The 22168-nt window shown below is 42.7% G+C and overlaps 1 protein-coding gene across 6 annotated transcripts in view; it reads right to left on the reverse strand.

Annotated features, from left to right (window-relative positions):
* Positions 1-22168, reverse strand: part of LOC142585541 (uncharacterized) — a 42622-nt gene that overhangs the window by 16035 nt on the left and 4419 nt on the right. For 2 of the 6 annotated variants that reach the window (XM_075696362.1, XM_075696358.1), the window contains exons 3-13: positions 18308-18501; positions 17120-17273; positions 13854-13970; positions 12622-12750; positions 12325-12429; positions 11879-12018; positions 10928-11487; positions 9134-9300; positions 7821-7903; positions 6940-7009; positions 1519-1564 (exon numbers count right to left, since the gene is read on the reverse strand). In XM_075696362.1, coding sequence (XP_075552477.1) covers positions 1519-1564; positions 6940-7009; positions 7821-7903; positions 9134-9300; positions 10928-11487; positions 11879-12018; positions 12325-12429; positions 12622-12750; positions 13854-13970; positions 17120-17273; positions 18308-18501 — 1765 coding nt within the window. The remainder of the gene's footprint in view (positions 1-1518; positions 1565-6939; positions 7010-7820; positions 7904-9133; positions 9301-10927; positions 11488-11878; positions 12019-12324; positions 12430-12621; positions 12751-13853; positions 13971-17119; positions 17274-18307; positions 18502-22168) is intronic. The other 4 variants (XM_075696361.1, XM_075696360.1, XM_075696364.1 and 1 more) reach the window with 4 other exon arrangements.

Here is a 22168-nt window from a genome sequence, read left to right on the forward strand (position 1 = left end):
GAGTGCAACAGATGAGGAACAAGCTAAAGGAAACACACTTTCTAGATTTTGCAAGACATTGATATGACAAAACTTTGTGTGCAAGCTTGTTCACTAAAATCACTATAGCAGTAGTGACATCATGGCTCTTAAGATGCTGAACTTACAATGCAATGTCTTTAATTTAAAAAGGCACTGCAATATAAACATTTAAGCAGGCATGGACTGCTCCAAGATTTGCCAGTGAACACGACCCACAATCTCTCAACTATAATGACAGATCAAATGCTTACGTGGAGCAACACATTATGCTGGCTATCACTTGTAATGCAAGACCTGCAGAGTTAATATTAGTGCCTTACTACTAAGTATTAGGTAACTTAAATTCAAAAATACTTGCCTAAGGACGCTTGAGCAACTGTCCAGAAGTGACGAAAGAATGTGTACAAGTATACAGGTGGTTAGGCTAAGCCTAACAACCATCATGGAATGTAGTAAGAGCAGCAATGAGTGAGACTTTTGTGCCTGTGAAGTGCTTACAGCTAGTGAATGAAGGAGGTGTGTGTCTTACATTGATACTATTATTCTAACTACTTCCAGTCATAGTGCAAATAGTATAACCACAGTGGTCTTGGCAGTTGTGGTAAATAACCTCAGGGCCTAATGGCATGAGTGTTTTACACCTTTTATTGTAACAGCTAAAAGAGAAACAACAGAGCTGCATGAGACCAAATGACAGAATGCACGCACAATCAGTCAAATACATACTCTGCTTCTTTTCCCATGTACTTTTTGGCTTTTTGCTTTCTTTATTCACTGCTTACAATGTGATGCAAGATTATCTCACCCAATTTAATATCTTTCTCAGCTTTTGTACGCATCATTTTCTCCATAGTCACGAACACCTGAACCTCAACTTAAAATGCACTTAACTTTCACAACTTGTTAAAATAAGTAAAGCTTGAGTGCCAAAAATATGAAAATTCAAAATTCGCCCTAATCATACTTACTGCACACAAGTTTCAAAAGCAACTCTGATTAATGTGCATTGGCTCCCTTCTATGCATGCATGTCGATGTTCACACACACCTACACATTCACATGTTATAACATTGCACAGTTCACAACATTTACAAGACATACACTCACTTGTACCATGTCACGAAATGACAGTTGCACGTCACCACAGAATTCACTTAATAAACAACCACGACATATACACGTAGACACTGTACCCACATAGACACTGAACCCACATAAAACGCACACAGGGAAACAAATAATAAATGCAAAGATAGCCCCAGAATGAAGAATAAAGTTGGCAGTACACCTGACTGTTAGAAGACTAACACTGTTCTGTCAGATGCCTGTGAGCAAGTCTTTAAACTGGTTCATAAAATGTTTTGCTATCCAAAAACACTCTTGACTATATTGCAAAAATTGGCTATGTACCAAAGTGATAGCCAAAATGCAAAGGAAAAGAGAAAAAAAAAAGGAGGTTGAGAAAAGTCAGCTCGTACCAACCATCAACACACTCACCTAGTGTGCTCTCTGAACATTGTGTCTTTGTGTTCATGGCTGGAGGCTGTAATGGCAAGTGTAAAAAAAAAGGCAAAAAGAAAGAAAAATCTATGTAAAACAAAACACAGTGACCCAAACAGCCAAGAAAGGAAGGACAGCAAGGAAGCAAAGAAGCATTCTGAGAAGAAAGCAAGCACAACAAAACAAACACAACAGAATACACACTGCAAGCGAGACAGACATGTAAAAAAATGCTTCCACATTTGAAGACACACACAAAAAATCTAATGAAAAGCACAAGCTAACACACAAACAGCCAACTGCTGCATGCACCTAGTCACGATGTTCCTACAGCTTTCCTGACACACACAGTGACTGGAAATTGGGCCACAAGGAAGCTGAATGAAATAGAGAACATACGTGAACAAACACAACTATTGATGTGGACTGCTAGAACTGTAACCCTGAGCTGTCTAACACGTACAAGCTATGGAAAATAAGCCTTCTGTCCGTTTCTCTCTTTTCCCAATGTAGTTAACTTCCATTAATTCGATCCTTATGGGACTAAGCGTTTTGTTCGAATGAACAAACAGCAATCAAATTAGTGAACTGATTTTTTTTTTTTAATAGCTTGAAGTAGTCTGTCATCATAGACAGACTTCTCTAATACAGTATTATGGCAACTGCACATGTTGCTATTGATCAATGGCCCTCGGATCTCAAAACTATCACTGGGGCTGACAAAATGCTTAGAAGAGACATCACCCAGGGCACAGTGCATATTGTCATCATCACTACAGGATGTGTTCGTGTCAGCCATCTGCACTAGACAGTTCAGTTGGGTCAACAACTAATTTCTTTTCCTTCTCTTCCTTTGTATTTGGCTATTTAGTATTATTGTCTTCGTTAAACAAACAGCTAATTACTACTACAGCGGGACAGGTTGCTACCATCACTGTCATCCCTTCGAAAAGCAAAATTTCTTTAAGTCTGCTGAATTTTTTGTGTTTTCAAGCTTTTAGCAACCACTACACACATGAGGGGGCATCAGTGGAGGTCAAATTACCCATAGCAGCATGCTTTCACATTCAAACTAAGCGAGTTTTCCTTTCATAGCCTAATGTGTGGTTTCTTGCCGGGACATTCCAATGCATTCAAATTAAGCACAAAGTCAAATTATCTGAGGTCGAATTAATGGGAGTCGACTGTATAGGGGTATAGGGTATAGGGTCTGTATAGGGGCTTTGTGAACATCTCCCAAACATATTTAATGTTTCCTGTCAGTATAACTTGAAAGCTGAAACACAAAAACAAAAACACAGACAAACACATGCACGACATGCACTGTTTCCAATTCTACAAGCATGTCATTCTGGGTGTGAAGCCTTCGTCACAAGGCCACTTGAAGCATAAATGCCGCTGAATCTTGGCTACTGTGTGCTGTTAAGAACTTCTAGTGCTCAAAAGGTCTATAAATGTTGCCTACCTCCTCAGAGCTTCTGAGCAAAGCTGATGCAACAGCAGGTTGACTAAACATCCAGGAGCCAGCTACAAACACACAAGCAGCTACTTCATTTCTTTTTACAAGGCTGCAGACGTGTGCGCATGTGTGTTTACGTGTACAACTTTGTGTGTGTGCATTTGCTTCCAATGTAGTGTATCTCCATGAGTGCAGACAGAACTTGTCTTGGCTATCAGCGCACACTGCTTCAGCAAAACTAATCAGGTTCACGGGCACAAGAGTACTCAGCCCACACATCACAACCACAACGTTACTTGTAGTTCCTTTGTTTTCAGTTTTGTGCATACAGCCGTAAGTAATGTGCGAAAATGTACACCAACTGGAAAATTGAATTTTTTCTGCATTCATAAATGTTACACCCTCTGCGCGTGCTACAAAATGTGGCTTATCTATGCCAGAGTTTTCAAATCTGTACCAAAGCAACTTGTGCTAAATGCCACACCTCTGAAATCTTTTTCTTGTGTTACTCTGCTATCAAGATGAAAATGTGGATGAGTATTGACTACACTGAACAGTTATAACTTAAAGACAAGGACCCAAGCAAAGATGCAGGACAAACATAGAACTCTATATGTGCAGCATCATTTCTTTTGTCTTTGCCCTTAAATACAAACTATTTATACTGCTAGTTTACTCAGCCTTTGAGAAATCCTCTTATGCTTATATAAATCCAGCAGATGCTTCATTAATTTATTTACAAAATAAAGAAACATGAATGCACGACAGAAAATGAAGTGTCAGGGATAAGCTTTATTTACCAGAAGTAAAGAAATTATTAATAGTACTAAAGGCTTTGTAACACCTTGCAAAACTAAGTAAGGTTGTCAGTTCGCCTGGCTGTATGAATCACACAAAATGAAGGGGGCAGTTCCAAGACAGGACTCCATAAGAACTGTATCCCATACATATTATTTGTCCCAAGTCCCTTCCTCCTGCTGTTCCCTTTGTTTTTCCATAAATGAAATTATCTAGACCTGTAGACTTAAGATTAAGAACATGGTTGGCTTACATAAAACAAACAGTCAACAGCTGAGGCAATTGTGCGAAAGAAGATGAAAAAGCGTTAGCAAGCAATATGTAGAAACCTAACCATGCTTGCAAGGCACAAAACACTAAATGGCTCTTGCTGAGCCAACAAATAAAAAAGAAGCATGAACAGAGACCGGATTTTAAATGTGCACAAAATCTGGTATTACATGAATTCCATAAGACTGCTTTAGGGACCCTTTACAGGTGCACAAATCATTCATTCATTCACAAAACTTTATTAGTGTCCTGAAGCCCGGTCTTTTCAGACCGAGGCGGGCCACGTCCACGTCGGCACCGCCAGGCCAGGTGCACAAATGTCAGATAAATTTTCCATGCATGTCCCGCTCTGTGTACCTGAATCACAAAGCCATGTGGCCACTATGCAAATAAACCTTAAGGCTACACTGCATGCTTTAAGCTACTGCATGGTTCAGGCACGCACTACTACTACAAATGAAAGACACTTCTGAGCACGATTTTGCTGAATGTGAACAGCATTTGCATAAGTTAAAAAAAAACTATTACTGCAAGTGGACAGGAATCCTCAGCCAGCAATGGCAGAGTGCAGGCGAAACATATGTCCAGACAAACTTTTAGTGTAGTTAACAGCTAAGCAGGACAAAAGGGAATGCAGCTAGATGACAAAAGAAGAAAGATCTATTGTATGCTAAAAGCTGACAGTAACACAGAAAACCAGTGATTTAACTTGCACCATCTGTTTGCTTCAGCCCACATATATTGTGAGACATTGTTTCCCTCCCAAACTTCACAGGTGTCAAACTCATATTCAGACTGCCTTCATTCAGCATTAGCAAACGAAAGAAAAAGGGCTGCAGAGGGTGACATCTGCACGACACCTTCGTGTCCTTGCCTTAGGCAAGGGCACGAACAACAGGAAGGATAGGGTTTTGAGGTATGAACAGGAAATAGATAGGAATCGCATTGAGCACAGCAATGATAGCCATTTGCTGTACAGTCCTAATCTCTTCATACAGGTCTACATATACCAAAAATAAATTCCATTTTTATGCATGCACATATCCTCTAATAAATCTACAAGACAAGCAAAACCAAACAAGAAACAAAGCCAAAACACTGTACAGCATCCACATCAGGGCGATCAAGGTAATTCTCATCCAACACGCAACTGGAAAGTACATAAGCATCGCCTACGAAGGCCACCCAAGGAGAGGCATGCTACAGCCACTTACGCATGCTAGCCACAGGCCACCGGCACTGCGTCGAAGCAAGGAATATTGCGCCAAACATGTCACTCGGCTGAACCCATGTCGTGTGTTAGTGTGGTCAATTACGAAATTTCATCAAAGGAGGGACTCTGATTTACTGGCAAAAAAAGTACGCCAAGTGAGTCACAGTGTAGCTAATATCAGAAAATATGCTCTTCCAAAAGGATCTCAAGTTTAAATTTATGCTCACAGTCAGTCGTTAAATAAAATGGGCCTTGTTTGGCTGACGTTAGAGGAAATGTACTTTGCAAAAGAGTGCTGCATTTTCTTGAAACTTGCGGTCCCTCACTATGCCCAATAATAGTGGCGTTCTGGTACTACAGTGCTCCATTTAGACAGCTGGCTGACTGACCTGGACAATAAGTCTTGGGCATTTGTGCGAATGGATGAAAGGTCAATAGAAGTGACTGTAATTCACTGCTCTAAGTTGCCGCTGATAACAACAGTACATTTGATTCCATAATAGCCCCAATTTGCAATATACACAACCAAGATGTGACTTAAGAGTACCAAAAATCCACAGCTTGGATTAGGTGAATAGAGCATGGCAACCATTTCCCACATACAAACAGGAGAGATTTCTTTTATTCACCATATTTCAAGCTTTTCTCCAAGCAAAGCAAAAGGCAAGACTGTCATTTGTAGAAAAATTCTCTTACTTGCACCGTACAGTTGTCACAGCGAGCCCTATGTAGGTGCTTCAATGTTGCAAACTTTCTTATTCCAGTCAGTCTTATGCACGCAAAGCTCATAATGAGCTCTAATGAGTGCAGGAGCCCTAAATTGGTAAATATCTGTCAATGTTTATGTCAAAAATTGCTAGAATAGACACAAAGGCTGCTCTGCGCTTTCTTTTATTGTTTAGCTCGTACAGTCAACAGGCTCCCTTAGAGATAAACTAGAAGGAACCTTAAAAATCTGCTCACCTTATGACAGGCTTGGTTTAAAAGGTGAACAAATGTTTGGCTTATTAGACTGTTTATCTTAACTATGTGAACTACAGTAGTCAGCACAGATGACCCTTAGTTTATAACTTTTTCCAAGCTTTTCTTCCTTGTAATCAATTTGCATTGCATTTCAACTTCATTGCACCTAATTTCTAACAGCAGTTACTTTGCAGCTCTGCTCTGATGCCCATTTTTTACTAGCTCAACAATAGACTACATAACCTGTCACGCACCGGAGTGTACATGTAATTAATTAATTAATTAGAAGGCACTGACAAAAATAGTTAAGTCATCATTACAACAGCATGGCTATTCGGAAGTCACAATATTGCTTGCTGATTGTGGAGATGAAAACTGCCTTCCAGAGTTTCACGGGCAGCTCAGAGAACCATTCTAGCACAGTGGCCCACAAGTGAAAACCACATCAAATACCCTTAGTCATTCGAATAACAATGCCGTTTCCTTAATATTCTGCTTGCCCCCCCCCCCCTCCCTTTTTTTTTTTTTTCATACAACATGCAGTTTTCTAATAGAAAAAGCTTCTGTGCATGAAAGAGGGTTAAGAGTTCATTTTGAAGGGTGCCTATATTATCACTGAATTCATGCAGTTAAGCCCACCTGACAAAAGTAAAGCAGTCACTTAGCTATCTGAAAATGAAAGAAAAAGAGAAACGATGCAAGTTATCCCACTCACCTGGGCAAGAGGCTTCTTGGGAGATTCCTTGGCACCGAAACCAATCTTTGCACTGGGTGCATCACTGCTACTGCAACGAAGAGCACAATTCAAGAGTTGTGCTTTCAATCAATCAAATCTACTGCAGCGTAATGCACTTACAACAAGGCAATGATATATCACTGCAACAGTTGGCAATTCAACACGATATTCATTTTTTCAGCATCTTTAGCAACAAGCCCATAAAGCAACACCACATAACACCTTCAACAACTCGTACAGAAGAAAAGTACCAGTTCGCATACCATTTCAAGCAATAGAATTGTCACTGGAGCCATGGTGCGCCAAGATAACAGCTCACGTGTTGTACCTCTATCACAAGCATAGATAGAAATATACCCTGTAAAATTTCCCTGTAATATACTGAATCATATGCACTGAAATGTAGAGCAGAGATGGACATCTCTAGAATCACTTTCATTTGCTGCATGCGCATGTCCTTCCAGATAAACCAAAATAAACTATGACTAACAAGCAGGCGTGACCAATAAAAATGCAAGAACCCTTGTCAAGCAAGGGGTAGTCCTGTTGGCAAGAAAGCCCATCGCTATTTCTCTGATATTTAACTATTCAGGGCATTTTACGCACTTCAGTCTTGTAAAACTATCAATCAAAAACAATTTTAAGTTAACAAGCTGCAGGTTTACATAATTATGAAACAATCTTTCGAGCCTATTCTGGCTTTGGATTACTGATTCAAGTTCTACAAACCATACTCACATCAGATTAGCCAAATTCAGGTTTAGCTTCTTGAACGTGACTACATCATACTGAATGCCCACACTAAATAAGTCTTCTGTGAGCATCAAGAGCATCAATAACACAATGAATGAAAAGCCTACCTAGAGTTAGCCTGGGCACTTGAAGGTAGCTCATGAGCCTTGGCCTTGCTAGACCTACTGTGCAGGTGATTGTGCTTCAGGTCCTGCAAGAATCACAAAAATGGCACGTCAGATATCACCCCAATGCAGGCGCAGGTAGCGTCCCCTGCACGGCATATCAATGTGGGTGTCCCGAACGAATTGAACCTTCCCAACATCAACTTCTGCTCTTTTACTTAGCACAACAAGGTTAGAAATCCTGAAAGCAAGTTGGTGGTCATATGCGTTTCTCTTGCTTACTCTTAAAAGCATGCATCCTTCAAAGAGGGGCTGCCATGAGAACTAGGTATGTGCTGCCACTCCCTTCATGCTTGCTCACCACGGTTGACTCAACTGCTATGGCATTCTGTTGCCAAGCATGACGTCAGGCTTAACTCTCAACCGCTGTGGCTGCATTCTGAAGGGGACAAAAGAAAGCAAAAACCCCCATGTACCGAGCTTGAGGTGTACAATAAAGAACTTCAGGTCGTTAAAGCTATCCCAGATCTCGCCACTATGGTGTCTCTCTTAACCACAGTGTTACTTTGGACCATTAAACCCGGTCAGTCAATCAACCAATCAATCAATGAACCTTTCTGCGTGCTTGCCAGATAAAACAATAATCCAGTGGTTACTATAGTAACGCACATCAGGCAGTTGTTGAAAAGGTGTCAATATTGTAACCACAAGTGGCTTCATTTTCATGTTTACAAATGGCGTTGTTTTGACAAGCAATGTTGATGCACTGTGTGTTCAGTGGGCAGAGAGCAACTAATGTCACTTGCTGCAGTTCTGCTGCAGAGGTAGAAGTCTTTTGGCAACATGAGAACTTGTTTCCAGGCAGATTGGCACTCACATAAGACATTTTAGGCCTAGAGAAAAGACAACCACGATCAGAATACGCATAAAACAAAGGCACTGTGCCACAGATGTGTAGGTTCTTTCTTTTTTTTTTTTTTTTGTGGTCGTTGTCCTGCGCAACTCAAAATGTCAATGTTTCCAAGAAAGACATTCACACCACATGCAAGCATATTGGCCACGAGCATGTACTAGATTGTAGATACTAATCATCATATCATATAGTCTTCCTTTTCATACACTTCATTCACCACATTGCCAAACAAAAGATATGCATTGCCTTGATCTTGGAATATGTTTTACAAGATGCATCTTTCTGCAAACTAGCTTCAAACTGCACAGCTGGAACGCTAATTTCCTTTCCATGGGATCCTATTTTGTATTACCAACTGTTGGTTTATTTCATGCCTAACCTCAGAAGTCAAGAGTACACCAACCTCTATCTTGGGAACCTTGAGTGTGACCATGGGAGACCGCTTGCCCGTGCCAGGTCCGAACAGCCTCCTCTCCCGTGGCGACTGGCTCCCAACTTCTGAATGTACATCAGCTACACCGTGACTTCCACTGGCTGGCGCAGGAGGTCCACTGGAATGCTTTGCCGACTCTGCAGGACGAAAAAGTATGCGCTGGTAAGAGCTCCACATCACACTTGAAGCAGGTCTGGTACACAGGAAAAGACAAGCAGCCAATGATAGACCAATTTCACAATGTGCATGGTTCCTGCCGTTACCCAGATGCCTAGAGAATTGGCCGCCTAGCTACTATGCTTAGGTATTAGAAAAACTTGAGTCATAGTGCCTAGGTTGGAACCACAGTACGAAATTTAGCAGACATTTTCGCTACATTTCATAAAGACCACATAAAAGAGCACATTGAGGTGCCGATTTCTTCTTATTTCTTCAAACATGCAAAAAGAAGAGGGGAGAGATGAAAATGCAAGGGAATCTGCCACACAGGGAAACAAACATTCCCAACCATTGTTGCTATGTGCTCACCTAAACAGAACCACAAGTAGCCATTACAGCAGTGGATTCATAGAGATAGCTCATGGTGAAATCAATCTACTTAAAGGGACTGACAACTGGCAAGAATTTGTGAGACATTGATGGAAATGAAATGATGATGATTTATAGTGATAGAATCCAGCACACAGTTCATGATTTAAGTAGGAATTATAATTTTAAATTGGCAAAGAAAGTCTCAGAAACCAGTAAGTGGTGAGGCCTGGCGGTGAAATCTTGGTACTTCGGATGTATTCTATGAGACTACTGTACGTAAGTTGACTGTTATTAAGTTCAGCATAATTATAGCTTAAAATTACAGTTGGTATATTATTAGACATTCGCACATTATTCTATGCTTCGGAAATAAAAATTGTGTATGCGTGGCTACAGCAGCACGCTAAACTGTGTATCACGTGTTAAGGCGTCATTTCGTTTTCAATCCAACTGGCTTCGTTTTGAGTGGTTAACTACCAAAGCAGTTGGGCAGGAAACCATGAAAACGCATAGCTATTATCACAGAAATACTTGAAGAATTTGGAAAACATGAATGACAGGAACATCGACTTGATAAAGAAAATCATACTTTGTCACAGCTACGACCCCACTTATCGTCTGCCTCACACTAATGCCAGCGCATAATCTATCACGCTCACCTATCACCATTTTCAGCATGCTTCCATTGAATGACTCCATACTCACTGCAGAGAGAAAAATTCTGATAAAAATTTTCCACTGCGTTTTCTGCGTTAACACTTCTGATCAGACACTCTGACCGGTAAGCTTTCTATTGCACTAAAAAAAAATATGGGTACCATGAAAATAGGTTGTCAGTTCATTTAATGGTCTTTCAGACCAGTGGGCATTGCTACTTTGTGCATTCAGAAAGCAGCTTTGGTACACAGTACAATCATTTTATTTGCATAAGCATGCAAATTAGCAGGTGTACTTGCCAAGTCAACTCACCAACTTCCCCACTCAAAGGTATTAAGATAAGCGAATAAGATTTCCACGTTCCAGAAAGTGCCCCATTTATTATTTCCATAGTTCGTCAGACATTCTTGTCTGCTAGTAATAGGCCTAAAGATTTAAAAAGCCTCTAAGGTTCATCCGTGTGCACTTGCCATACCAGACACAGGCTTTAGCATTCAGCGCGAAAACAGCACAAGTTCACCGCCAAACACAGTCAACTGTGCTTTGCACACAGAGGTCGTACTGCAAATGACTTACCCCCAGTCGTCAGGCCTCGGGCTTCTCTGAGGCGTGACGAAAGTGTTCCCGCCATTCCGAAGGACCTTCCTACTAGAGGGACAACTGCCGAGTCCGATGCTGTCCTGCCCTTGGACATCATGGGTGCATCTTTGGCCACATTTGTCATTGATTCCTGCTTTTTCTCTGGCTGATGCTCAGATCCCTTTGTGTCAGGCTCTTTCCCTTCTTCCACACAAGAACCATCTGCCACTGCCAACTTTCCACCAGCACCATGACAGCCAGGATCGTGAGAAACTGAACGAAACACTGTGTCTTTCTTCTTCGAACTACCACCGAAGAGACCAGGGATTCCACCAGCGACTAAATCCTGCAAACTGACAGGTGCCTTCGTGACTGTAGGGGATGCACCACTGACTGTGGCTCGCCGATGAATGGCAGCCCGTGATCGTGGAGGGAATACTTGAGCTCGGATAGATGACGGCGCTGCGACTGAGGTAGTTGTTGTCGATGTGGCACTCTGCACAGCTGCATCCGGCAGAAAAGCTGAGTCGTCGTCTTCCACCTCCCGCAGCACCACCCTAATTGTGGGAAAGCACAGGTGTGGTTCAGCTTCCTGCACTCACATCCAGCTCCCAACTCCAGAAGCCAAATGATAAAGTTCACACATAGGCCTAGCACCCAAAGCAAGTTTCAAGAGGGCAATATGCGGGCTTTGTTAACTGACAAGTGCACTCAAGAGTGCAACTCAAGTGTGCAAATCCACTGTCAAGCCATGTTTTAAGACAAAAATTACTATTACTACAAACTAGTTGAGACAAACATGAATAGACCTTGCAAATCTGTTCACCTCACCAAAGCTCAGCTTAAGATAAGCACATCGAATATAGTTGTTGTAATAGAGTTTGTCTTGAAGAGCATTTCCTGCATTTTATATATCGCATCGGCAAAAGGACACAAACTTTTGCTTGCCTTGGGCTTGCAGGCTCTTGCTGTGTCTTGACAGGAAAGACTTCTTCAATGTTTACTGGTTGGACACCATTCTCTGGCCACATCACCTTTCCATAGGTAACCTTCTTTAGTGGTATCCTGTATGGCCTCAACACTATTACCTGTGCATGATCAGAAACAAAGCACACAATACTTCATGGAGGTGCTGAGAAACAGATAAACAAACAGTAGCTGCTGTGCTCCCCCAAGAGAAGAGCTCACATCCAACAATGACCAGCCAAGAGAACTATACACACTTCTCAAATCAGCATTCTGCTGCAACACATCTACAGTAATTTGGGTACTTGCAGAATGAAAAGAAATTGCACACATAACCCTTACATTCCCTGGAACCCATATCAGAAACCTCGATAAGATTATATAATAGCACTGCATAAAGAAGGATAGCAAAGCTCCACAGTACTGACCTGCCCCAAGATATTTGTGTGCCGTGGCCTTTTCTTCAGGGTAAGCAAGACTTCAGTGGGATGCTCCTGAAGCATGTAGACCAGGTGCTTCAGCTGCCATCCCACCTGGAATGTGAGCCATCACAAAAAAAGAAAACAATGCAGATTTAACTCTTGGTAAACAGTTGCCAAACAAAAGGAAATTAACTCTGATATGACTTTGATATGGGTCAAGCTCATAAATCACTAAGACAGGGTGCTTTATCTGGAAGTGCTAAGCCAACCACAGCAACAAGCATAACCAAAAAATGTGCATACCACCGTCTGGTAGTTGATCTGAACAATCTCGTCGCCAACATCCACTTTGCCACATCGATGGCTAGGGCTCTGAAACTTGACTCCGCCAACCACGTGGATGCCCGAGTAAGACGAATTGATCTGCATGCCCTGTGAATGCAAGTGAGAAAAAGAAAATTTGGTCCACACTACCTTCTCAATGTTCTGCGCAACATAAAGTACACCCATTCGCACTGGTAGTCCTGATCACCATGGTGTACTGAGCTTGCACACGAACCAGGCCCTAAGGTCATGAACACATGAAGTTTACTTAATACAAACAAGCCCAGCTCGGCATTACGAAACGACTGTATCACAACCTGCAGTGACACAGGTGCGTAAGTATGGACGTTAGGAACCTGTCACATCAGTCGGTGAGCAGAACCAATCACTGTGGCAACCCTCATACAAGTGAGAGCCCTTTCATTCTGTTTGCCAATATTATGGGACTAGAATAAAAGATACAGCTGCTGTCATCCAACCAGGAATGCAATAATGTGAAACCACAGATCCATATGTCTCGTGTCCTCCCGTGCAAAGGCGCTGGGCACAGCCTCGAACATAAATCTTGGGCACCACAACATAACTACAACGCAACGTGAAAACATCGGTCTGACACCCATTAGGCCCTAGTGAAGTCTTTGACGGGGGCAAAATGCCAGAGTGTTGATACACTTAAATTTAGGTGCACATTAAAGCACCACAGATGGTTAAGATTAATCCAGAGTCTCCCCACTATGATGTGCCTCATAATTAAATTGTGGTTTTGGCACATAAACACCAAAATTTAATTTATTTACTTAAGCTTTCAGGAACAGTAAGCAGGCAGAACTCATAATAAAAATGCCAAGTCCCATCCAACATTAAAATACTTTCATTATATCCAATATTCGTTATAAGCATATATTTATTTCATGCTGATATAGACGAGAAGAATGTTAGATTTACTTTGTTATATCCAATATTTCATTATATCTGTGTTCTTTACGTTGAAGCTCAACTATATTATCATGTCCCGATGGAGACACAATGAGGGCACATAAGAGGTCTAACAGTAACCGCACAAACAGACACGACACAACAATAAATGCCTGTAGTAATCTTCTGTGTACCATGGGAAAACAACAAAAATATATACACAGAATCAAAATAAAACTGCAGGAAGGAACGGAATTCTGCAGGTTAGCTAAAACAACTAGAAACGTGAAACATACCCATTCTTCATCTGTCTTCTTCTTGACAGTGGCTACGTCAAGGGAAGCAGGCTGGATGATGAGGGAATCATGGCACTCTTGAATGATGATATCACAAATGTCAGCCAGGTTGTAGCACTGCAGCAAAGAAAAGGCAGTCTTTCGGTGAGCAAGAGAAATGTGAACTACGAATGTTAAACCATTCCCAATGTTGTGCAAGTTCCACATGTAGCAATGTGTGTGGTTTGCAATATATTTATTTCAGTGAATATATCTATTTCAGTGCACATATTTTTTTACGCTTACTACAAGTACTTATGGAAGTCCACCTGCATTCATGAATAAACAATGCATGTTTAAGTATGAAAAATATTTTTCTATCATTTTACGGTGACTCCAAAATTATTATGGTGAATTTTTTTCAGAAAAGGTTGCATATGGCGAAAAAAATTGACCCTCTAGGGGTTAATTCTCACCATGCCTCCATCATCACACCATTATCGTCATGCCATCGTTATTGTGCTATCGATTTATGATCATCGTCACTTCAGTAACGTCACCCCACTGTCGTCACACCTCCTTTGTCAATCTATTGATGTCATTCCTTCTTCGTCATCCATTCATGATTATGCTGCAGTTTTCATGCCATGATCATCACTGCATCGTCCTCAGACAGTTGCTATCATGCATCCATGTTCCCACCGTCGTCATCATGACGTCATGTTCATGCCATCATTTTCATTCCAGGTTCGTCATCATGCCATCGACATCATACCATTGACATCATACACTCATCGTCATCCCATTGCCCTCGTGTTGTTGTCATTATTATACCACGAACATCATTTAGGAACCGTCATCTTATTGTCATGACACTGTCATTGTCATGCCACCTTTGTCATTTCTATGAAGTCATTCCTTCTTTGTCATTCATTGTCGTCACTGCAACAGCGTCATACAGTCGTCATGCCACCATGCTCATGGGCGACCCGGGCAAGCAAGTGCTATGGCAAAGTGGGACGATATTGGAGTACCGTATTTACTTGCACAATGATCGCACTCGCGTAATGATCACACTCGCGTAATGATCGCACCCCTCAATTTTGTGAACAAAATTCTTTTTTTTTCCATGTAATGATCACACCCCGAACTTGCTGCAGTGATATGTCATGTGCCAAGTCTAGCTAATGATGATCGCGCTTACCATCTGTCGAATGCTGTCGAATGCTATGCGAACGACTCTTCAAGACATACCAAGCGGTCTGCATGCATCAAACATTCTGAAGCAGATGCCCCATTTTATTTCTTTCATCACTTTCCACACTTCCATGAAAAAATAAAGCTACAACCAAACTTGCCTTGGCTTTATTATTTATAGGCTTTATAATGGCTGTGGTCAACAACACCAAAAAGGTGCCTTTAGATTCTTCCCGTCTGCATTCGTGGGCATGCAACAAACCATGAGCGGCAACGATAGTAGCCACCTTTACACTGATGTGTTAGAAGTGTACCCTATTCATACGCCAACGCTTGTAACACAGCTAAGATATTCGCCCAACCTAAGTGAAAACATGCCGTATTAGGATAGTAGTGAAGACAAACGCCGCAGTTTCTGCAGCATACCTGCCATGTGTTTTTATGTCACTGGCAGCTAAGCGCGGCCATCTCTGTTTCTGTCCCCTCAAAGTGGACGTGGCTATGTTATTGCCACAGACTTGCCGGTATTAACAATATTATTCATAACTGATATGAAAGAAACTGTTTCAATGTGCGTAATGTACACAAAAAAAGGGAAAAAATCACGTCCGGCATGTTCGGCTTGCTCCGCCGGCTGCCATTTTTGTTTTGGTGTCCCACAGTGTTGCAGCAGCAGCTGCCTGTTTATTGATCTGTTGTCATCCCGCAGCAAATGCAAGATGAAAAAATTTGTTTCTTTTCGTGGGAAATTTAACCCACATAATGATCGCACCCTTGAGTTTGCGGCAATTTTTTTTTACAAGAAAGTGTAATCATTATGCGAGTAGATACAGTATTTCATATATAGCCAAAGCAACAGAAGTCTCAGGATGACCACTACAGATGTTAAATAAACATGGTGTGGCAAATATAGTTTGTTGGTACATTCTCCAATGCTGATCGCATTATTATCGACAGTCATGGTGAGATGAGTTCTGTCGTGTAACTTTTACGGCATTAGTACACATCAGTCGCACGTAATACACCTAATACAGAATGGCCAAAGTCTGTGAGCTCAAGCTCTCAAAGTGGCTACTGCTAAACCACCAGCAACTCTACAGCCATCTAGTCAATTAGTATAAAGCTAGTACCTATCAAAATGTCCATACAAATTTGAGCGAGCCCTTGCAAAAAAAAGAAGATATATAACCAGGTGCATTTTGTTTCAGTAAAGATACAAACCTCTTAGCAAAATTATGCACAAAGGGTTTCGCTTAAAAAAATTGATCGCCCTTTCACTACTGTAAAAAGGTGTGAAAGCAAAGCTCCGGAATCGCTCGTAACGCCTCAACTTTGCCTTCCCTCACAGCGAGGTCGGCACATCGACCATGAGCCCTTTCTAGAGCGAGTTCCTGGCGGCATTCATCAAATGCCACCTGTTTTTCCACCGAACGCATGACACGAGCCGACCCATCGCAGCACCGATAGTGTACTGACGCAAGAAACACTCATTCCTCTCATGTTACCTAGACACACGGCTCCTGGTGGCCGAGAGAATGACGTCAGCATGGCAGCGGCGCAGCGCGACTCCTATTGGCGGAGAGAATGACGTCCCAGTAGTGCGAAGGCATAGGATTCTCCTTTCAATGGGTCTATTGTTTGTTGTTGTTGTTTTATAGCAATCCGTGCACGCGTACAGCTCTGAGAGCAGCAGTTTATTTAGCGTTACATCACTGGCGCAGGCCAGCATGTACAAGCTTCACTTGAAAAATACCAACTAAGTCGCAGAAAAAAAGGAACCGGCATCAAGATCTCAACAAGATCACTTTGAAATAATTTTTTGTCTTTCTTCCAGCACATATACTCAGCATGATAGAATCACAATAAAGAGTGCACAGAATGTGCTGCTGACTTGATAAGACTCCCTATCTACTGTCCTCTGTTACCGCAAGCTTGCCTAAGTCTACCCTTACTGTCAAGAAAACATCTTGTGTTCAATCAAGAGAAATGAAGCAAAATCATTAAATCAAGCTACAGTGCTAGCCAGTTTAGCGAATCTGTGTAAACAATGAAGGGATAGGCATCCACTAAACAACACACATGACACTCACACTGCTCTGTATGACAGCATAGGGCTTGGCTGCAAAGTGGTCTCTCTGCGCCGTGGATGCCAGCTCAATGCCAAGCTTGAGAACCGTCTGCCGGATGTTGGTGTAACGCTCTTGGCCTTCGAAGGGTGCCCTGCAAGCAGCCAGAAGCCAGAGGCTGTGCAGACTAGCCCGCTTGATGAAAGCACAAGCACCGGCACATGTGTCAAAGAACACCCACTTTGCAAAAAACATACTGCGGTACAGTGTTAAATGGAACTCAAAAGTATGGGGAACCAGCTAATATGTCCCACTGCAGCATGCATGCGAGCACCGAGACCTGCGGCATGTGGCAGTAGTTATTCCCTAATACGTGGTTGTGTAGTGCGTTGACACTGCTTTTGCTAGCAACTAATCTGCACTGGACAATCACATTTCCTTTAACACTGGGCTGTGCTCTGCAACACATGACATGGACACTTATGAAGGAAACTAATACTCCACATGTCACAACCATGAGTAAGAAATGGTTAAAGGAAGTCTTGACATTTGCATCAGGTAACTGCAGGATCCGATGTGCCACAACTAGCCATCATTCAAATATTGTTTGAAGGTAACCTTCCCTTAGTAGTCATAACACTAGGGCCAAGCACTATTAAAATGTGTTAGAAGAGCCTCATTCAGTAAACATTCAACATGGCACAGGTATCATAGCATGCCCACTTACGAAGAAGTCAGAACCCTAATAGAAAGTGCACAAGAGTAACTGTTAAACATCGCAAAGATGACTAAACTTTTTTGACAATGTAGCTTGTGTATTAAGCGTGAAGTTGTGTTAATGTTATGCATACAAGTGATAGCAATCAGTGATTTCGATCATCAGTAATTAATAGCTGTACGCATCAACTCCATGGGACAAGTTCCTTGCCCATTAGAAGTGATCATGACAATGCCAATGCAATATGCCCAGTGAATGTACGTATTATGACAGCTTAATGCCCTGACTGACACATCAAATTTATTACCTTGTGGGCAATAAAAGCAGCAACGGAATGCTCCTTCGCTTTTACACGATATCTTCAGAGACATAACTTTACCATTTGTTAGAGGAATAATTATTTGAAATACGCAAGTTTCATAGAACAATATTTCGCTACGGTAAGGAACAGAAGGTGCTTTCAATTGCAGAGGAAAGATGTATGCTGTCCCCACCTATCCAGCCATGAGACGAATGACTTGACAGCAAGCAGCACCTCTGAGACATCAGCCAGGATGCTGGTGGCAATATTTATGAAGTTATCCTGGTCTGTGGTTGTCATGCGCTTGATGTCATTGTAGACACTGCGTGCTCTGCAGCCAAGCTTCAGCGCCAGTGACTGCAGGTTTTCTGTGATCAGCTTGTAGTGCTGCACATTCCAGCATGAAAACAGACAAGTCAGTATTTCAAGCAATAACCTCAATGAGCAAACTGACAGAGACAAAAAAGATAATAAGGGTTTCTTAAAGGAACACTAAAGGCAGATATGAAGTCAAGCTAAAGTGGTAGATTAATGCTCGAAAATATCTAAGGTGTCAATATTATCCCCAACAGAAGTTTAGTAATTAAGAAGTTAAGGTAAATTCAGGACACGATTTGAGACTCCCCGCGGCTAGCCTGATCATATAGGCTCTCCTCATTATAACTCTGTCACTAATACTCAACCATTCATAACTTAAAGATCATTGCATTGCATTATAACACAGAAGAAAATGCTACTTGTTCAATTTTATTAAATCCTTAGAAAAAAGATATGCAGATCCCGCACACTGTGCGAATCGATGTAAGCGAAGCTTGCCGTGTTGGGTGCTTTGACGATAATTAGCGGTGATATTTACAGTTAAGCTTAATTTCTTCAACGTTTAGTCTAACACGAGGGTGGTGAGTTGATGTTAAACATTATCATGAAGGCACCAGTGCTGTTTGTCTGCGTTGTTGTGCGCCATACTTCATAACCCCCGAGAGGATTGAGCATAGTCATTGCCTCACAAGGCACATCGCATTGTGGCAGAAGTATTAGACTTGAATTGGATTATGGGGCTGTACAATCGGATTATGAGGCATGCCATAGTGGCGGACTCTGGATTAAGTTTGACACCGTGATACTCTTTAACGTGTCCCGAAATTTAAGTGCACATGTGTTTTCTATTTCGCCCCCATCGAAATGCAGCTGCCGCAGTCGGGATCAAATCCATGACTTCTAGCAATGCCATAGCCGCAGAGATACCGCAGTGGGTACTGTTGCGTTTCGCCTGCGACACGTGGTTTTGCCGGCGCGACTGCGGCGGGGCGGCAGACATTTTGGCCCGATCGTCGTCGCCGCAACGCTCATCGGCAGGTGTTTCCAGGCGCGACTGCGGCGATGCGACCGCAAAGGATCACCCTCTCATTCCAGTCATTGTGCCCGAACCAGGCGATGCGAAAGCAGGGATCATCCTCTCATTATAGTCATTGTGCCCGACCGGCAGCGCTACGACAGGGTGCTACGAGATCGTGCTCGACATGGTGCTACGGCAGCGCTACGACAGGGTGCTACGAGATCGTGCTCGACATGGTGCTACGGCAGCGCTACGACAGTGTGCGTCACCATTAGCCCATTGTACATTCACGTGCTCGTCTTTTGAGGGGTTCCTTCTTGCCCTCAACTGCGAGAGTATAAAAACAGCTGCCCCCGGACGCCAAAAGGAGGGCTCCGATTTCTTCTGTTGAGTAAAGTGCTCTCCCGTCTCTCTACTTCGGTCAACCTGACCGCCAACTCTTTGCGATGTTAAAATAAACAAGTTGTTTTGTTGTTACCAGTCGACTCATGCTTTGCCGGGACCTTCGGATGCTTCCAGTTGTACCCCAGGCCGCCAGGCCAACGCTACCCTTGGGGCTTGCGACCCAGGTACAACCACGGGCGTCAGCGCCGAGTTCCCAACAGATCGTACCAGCGGTGGGATCCAAATAGTACAGAAGTGTTTATTTGACGATCGACCACTTCCGTAGTGTTGCCTGAACCTTGCGGTGCCCTTTAATTAATGCGGCTCTGCCTCTGCATGCCCTGCATAGTTTGTCCGCTTGACATATTTGCATGGCGTTTATTTTTCAGAAATAGCAGCAACGTTTTGTTCCATACCTTGAACCTATCCAGTTTCCCTGCAACCGCTGTCGTATAGTAGTAGGGTTTGCTTGGTTTCTCACTCACCCTCCCCCCTCCCTTATATGGGAACTGCCTCTTCTCCTTCCTCCCCCCTACAGTTCTATCTATGTCCCCTCTGGACTCCCACATTAGTAGAAAGGCAAGCACTGCAGTTTCTGCAATGCTTCTGGGGGGAGTCATGGATAATTACAGCTGTCAAGAGGCTAATGTGGTGACAGCCAGGGAGCTCCAGAAGGCATTGTGCACATTCGACATGGTGGGGTGAAAACGAGTCTCTAGCATCGCCTTTCCTCTCTAACTCGCCCCTGTCATGTATACACATGCTCTGAACCATCTACTCCACCCTCCAACGCAATGTGCTTGACAGCAGCAGCAGCAGCAGCAGCTGTGTGAAAGCCGAAGGAAACGGCAAAGAAAGCTTCGCTTCAAAGGAACTCAATTGATGTTACCCTTAATGACGACGATGCAGGCAACCGAAACGTTTCGTTTTCGCTCAACCCTGTACCACACATGCTTTCTAGGTTTACTCATTTCATTAGCACGTAGTGCTGCACTTGTCTTGCTCACTCGTGAAACTCCCACAAACTACAAGTAGCAGAGAATGCCACGTACATGTAATGTTGGGAGATGCCCAAACGGTCCACACCACTTGACCAAGAGCAGATGCAGCAGCGAATCTAATGCTCTGTCTTAGCTCAATTTTGCCATGACCGCGCATTTGCATTTTGTGCAAAAAACAATAGCGCCGCCTGTCGGGCACCATTTTACTCATTGACAGCAGTACAGGGCGGTGATGGCGTATGCAACATCATCCCTCCCCACTTGGGGATGGGCGATTTGAATTGCTCTAATGGTGTGCGGACCCTTCAGACGCGAGTTTCTCTTTAAGTATTTTCTTGGCACAAAACAAGTGCCACAAGGTTTCTGGAATGGTATTTTAACAGTTCATATTGACTTAATATTTGCCGTTAGTGTCACTTTAAACAAGTATCATATAAATGCAGGGTCTACAGTTCATTTATGATAAAGACCCAGAGATACAGCAATTACATGGCAAAAGAATGCAAAAAATGTTTACTAGTCACCTTCCTCGGTGTAAACTTTTCGTTCTTACGTGGAGAAAGCCAAACGGGTACAGCTCTCCATAACTAACCTCATCTCATTTACATTTACATACAACTGATAAACTAGCAACTTCTCAAGCTTTGCTTGCCACGAAATTACTTTTTCAGAGTTAAAATGGTAAAGTCAGTCAGCAGGCTCAAGAAATGGTCAGCTGCTTTAAATGCCATTCTCTCAATCACGATGCAAAGCACTATTCCTGTAATACCATGCAAACACTGACTAACAGGAGGTGTGCACCTGTGTCCCCTTGCTTCTACTACAATTAACATCACATCAAGCGGCCTGCTATGCACAGGCACAGTCCAGTGGCTGGTACTAACGTGCGCAGACAAAGGGAAAGAGGCATGTTTATCCCCAAGCATTGCACACGTAATTACCACAACTGTGCACATTGCAGCAACTGTCCTCTCAGCAGCTACCAGCTAACAATTATAGCTCAAATTATCCCTGCCAAGTGCCTGTGTCCCTAAAGTTTGAGAGTGCGGTGACAATTTTCATGAAACGATCTTTTGCTGGAGCTTTCTGTTGAGGGCCCTAAGCTCTCGTGGCAAAATAGAGCCTTGGGCCCAAAATTTGCCATTTCTCATTGTGGTTGACGCCAAATCATGGGTGCTCCAAGTTCGCACACTCGGGATGTCGGCTAATGGTTGTGCCACTACTTAAGCCTGGTGTGCATCAATTGTCAGTCAGTTTTCCCAAAGTGCAGACAAACTGAAGCTTTTTAAACATATTTTATTTCCAGTCAATCTTAATGAGTGACAAGCACACA

Source organism: Dermacentor variabilis, chromosome 6 (genome assembly GCF_050947875.1).
Source record: "Dermacentor variabilis isolate Ectoservices chromosome 6, ASM5094787v1, whole genome shotgun sequence".
NCBI lineage: Eukaryota > Metazoa > Arthropoda > Arachnida > Ixodida > Ixodidae > Dermacentor > Dermacentor variabilis.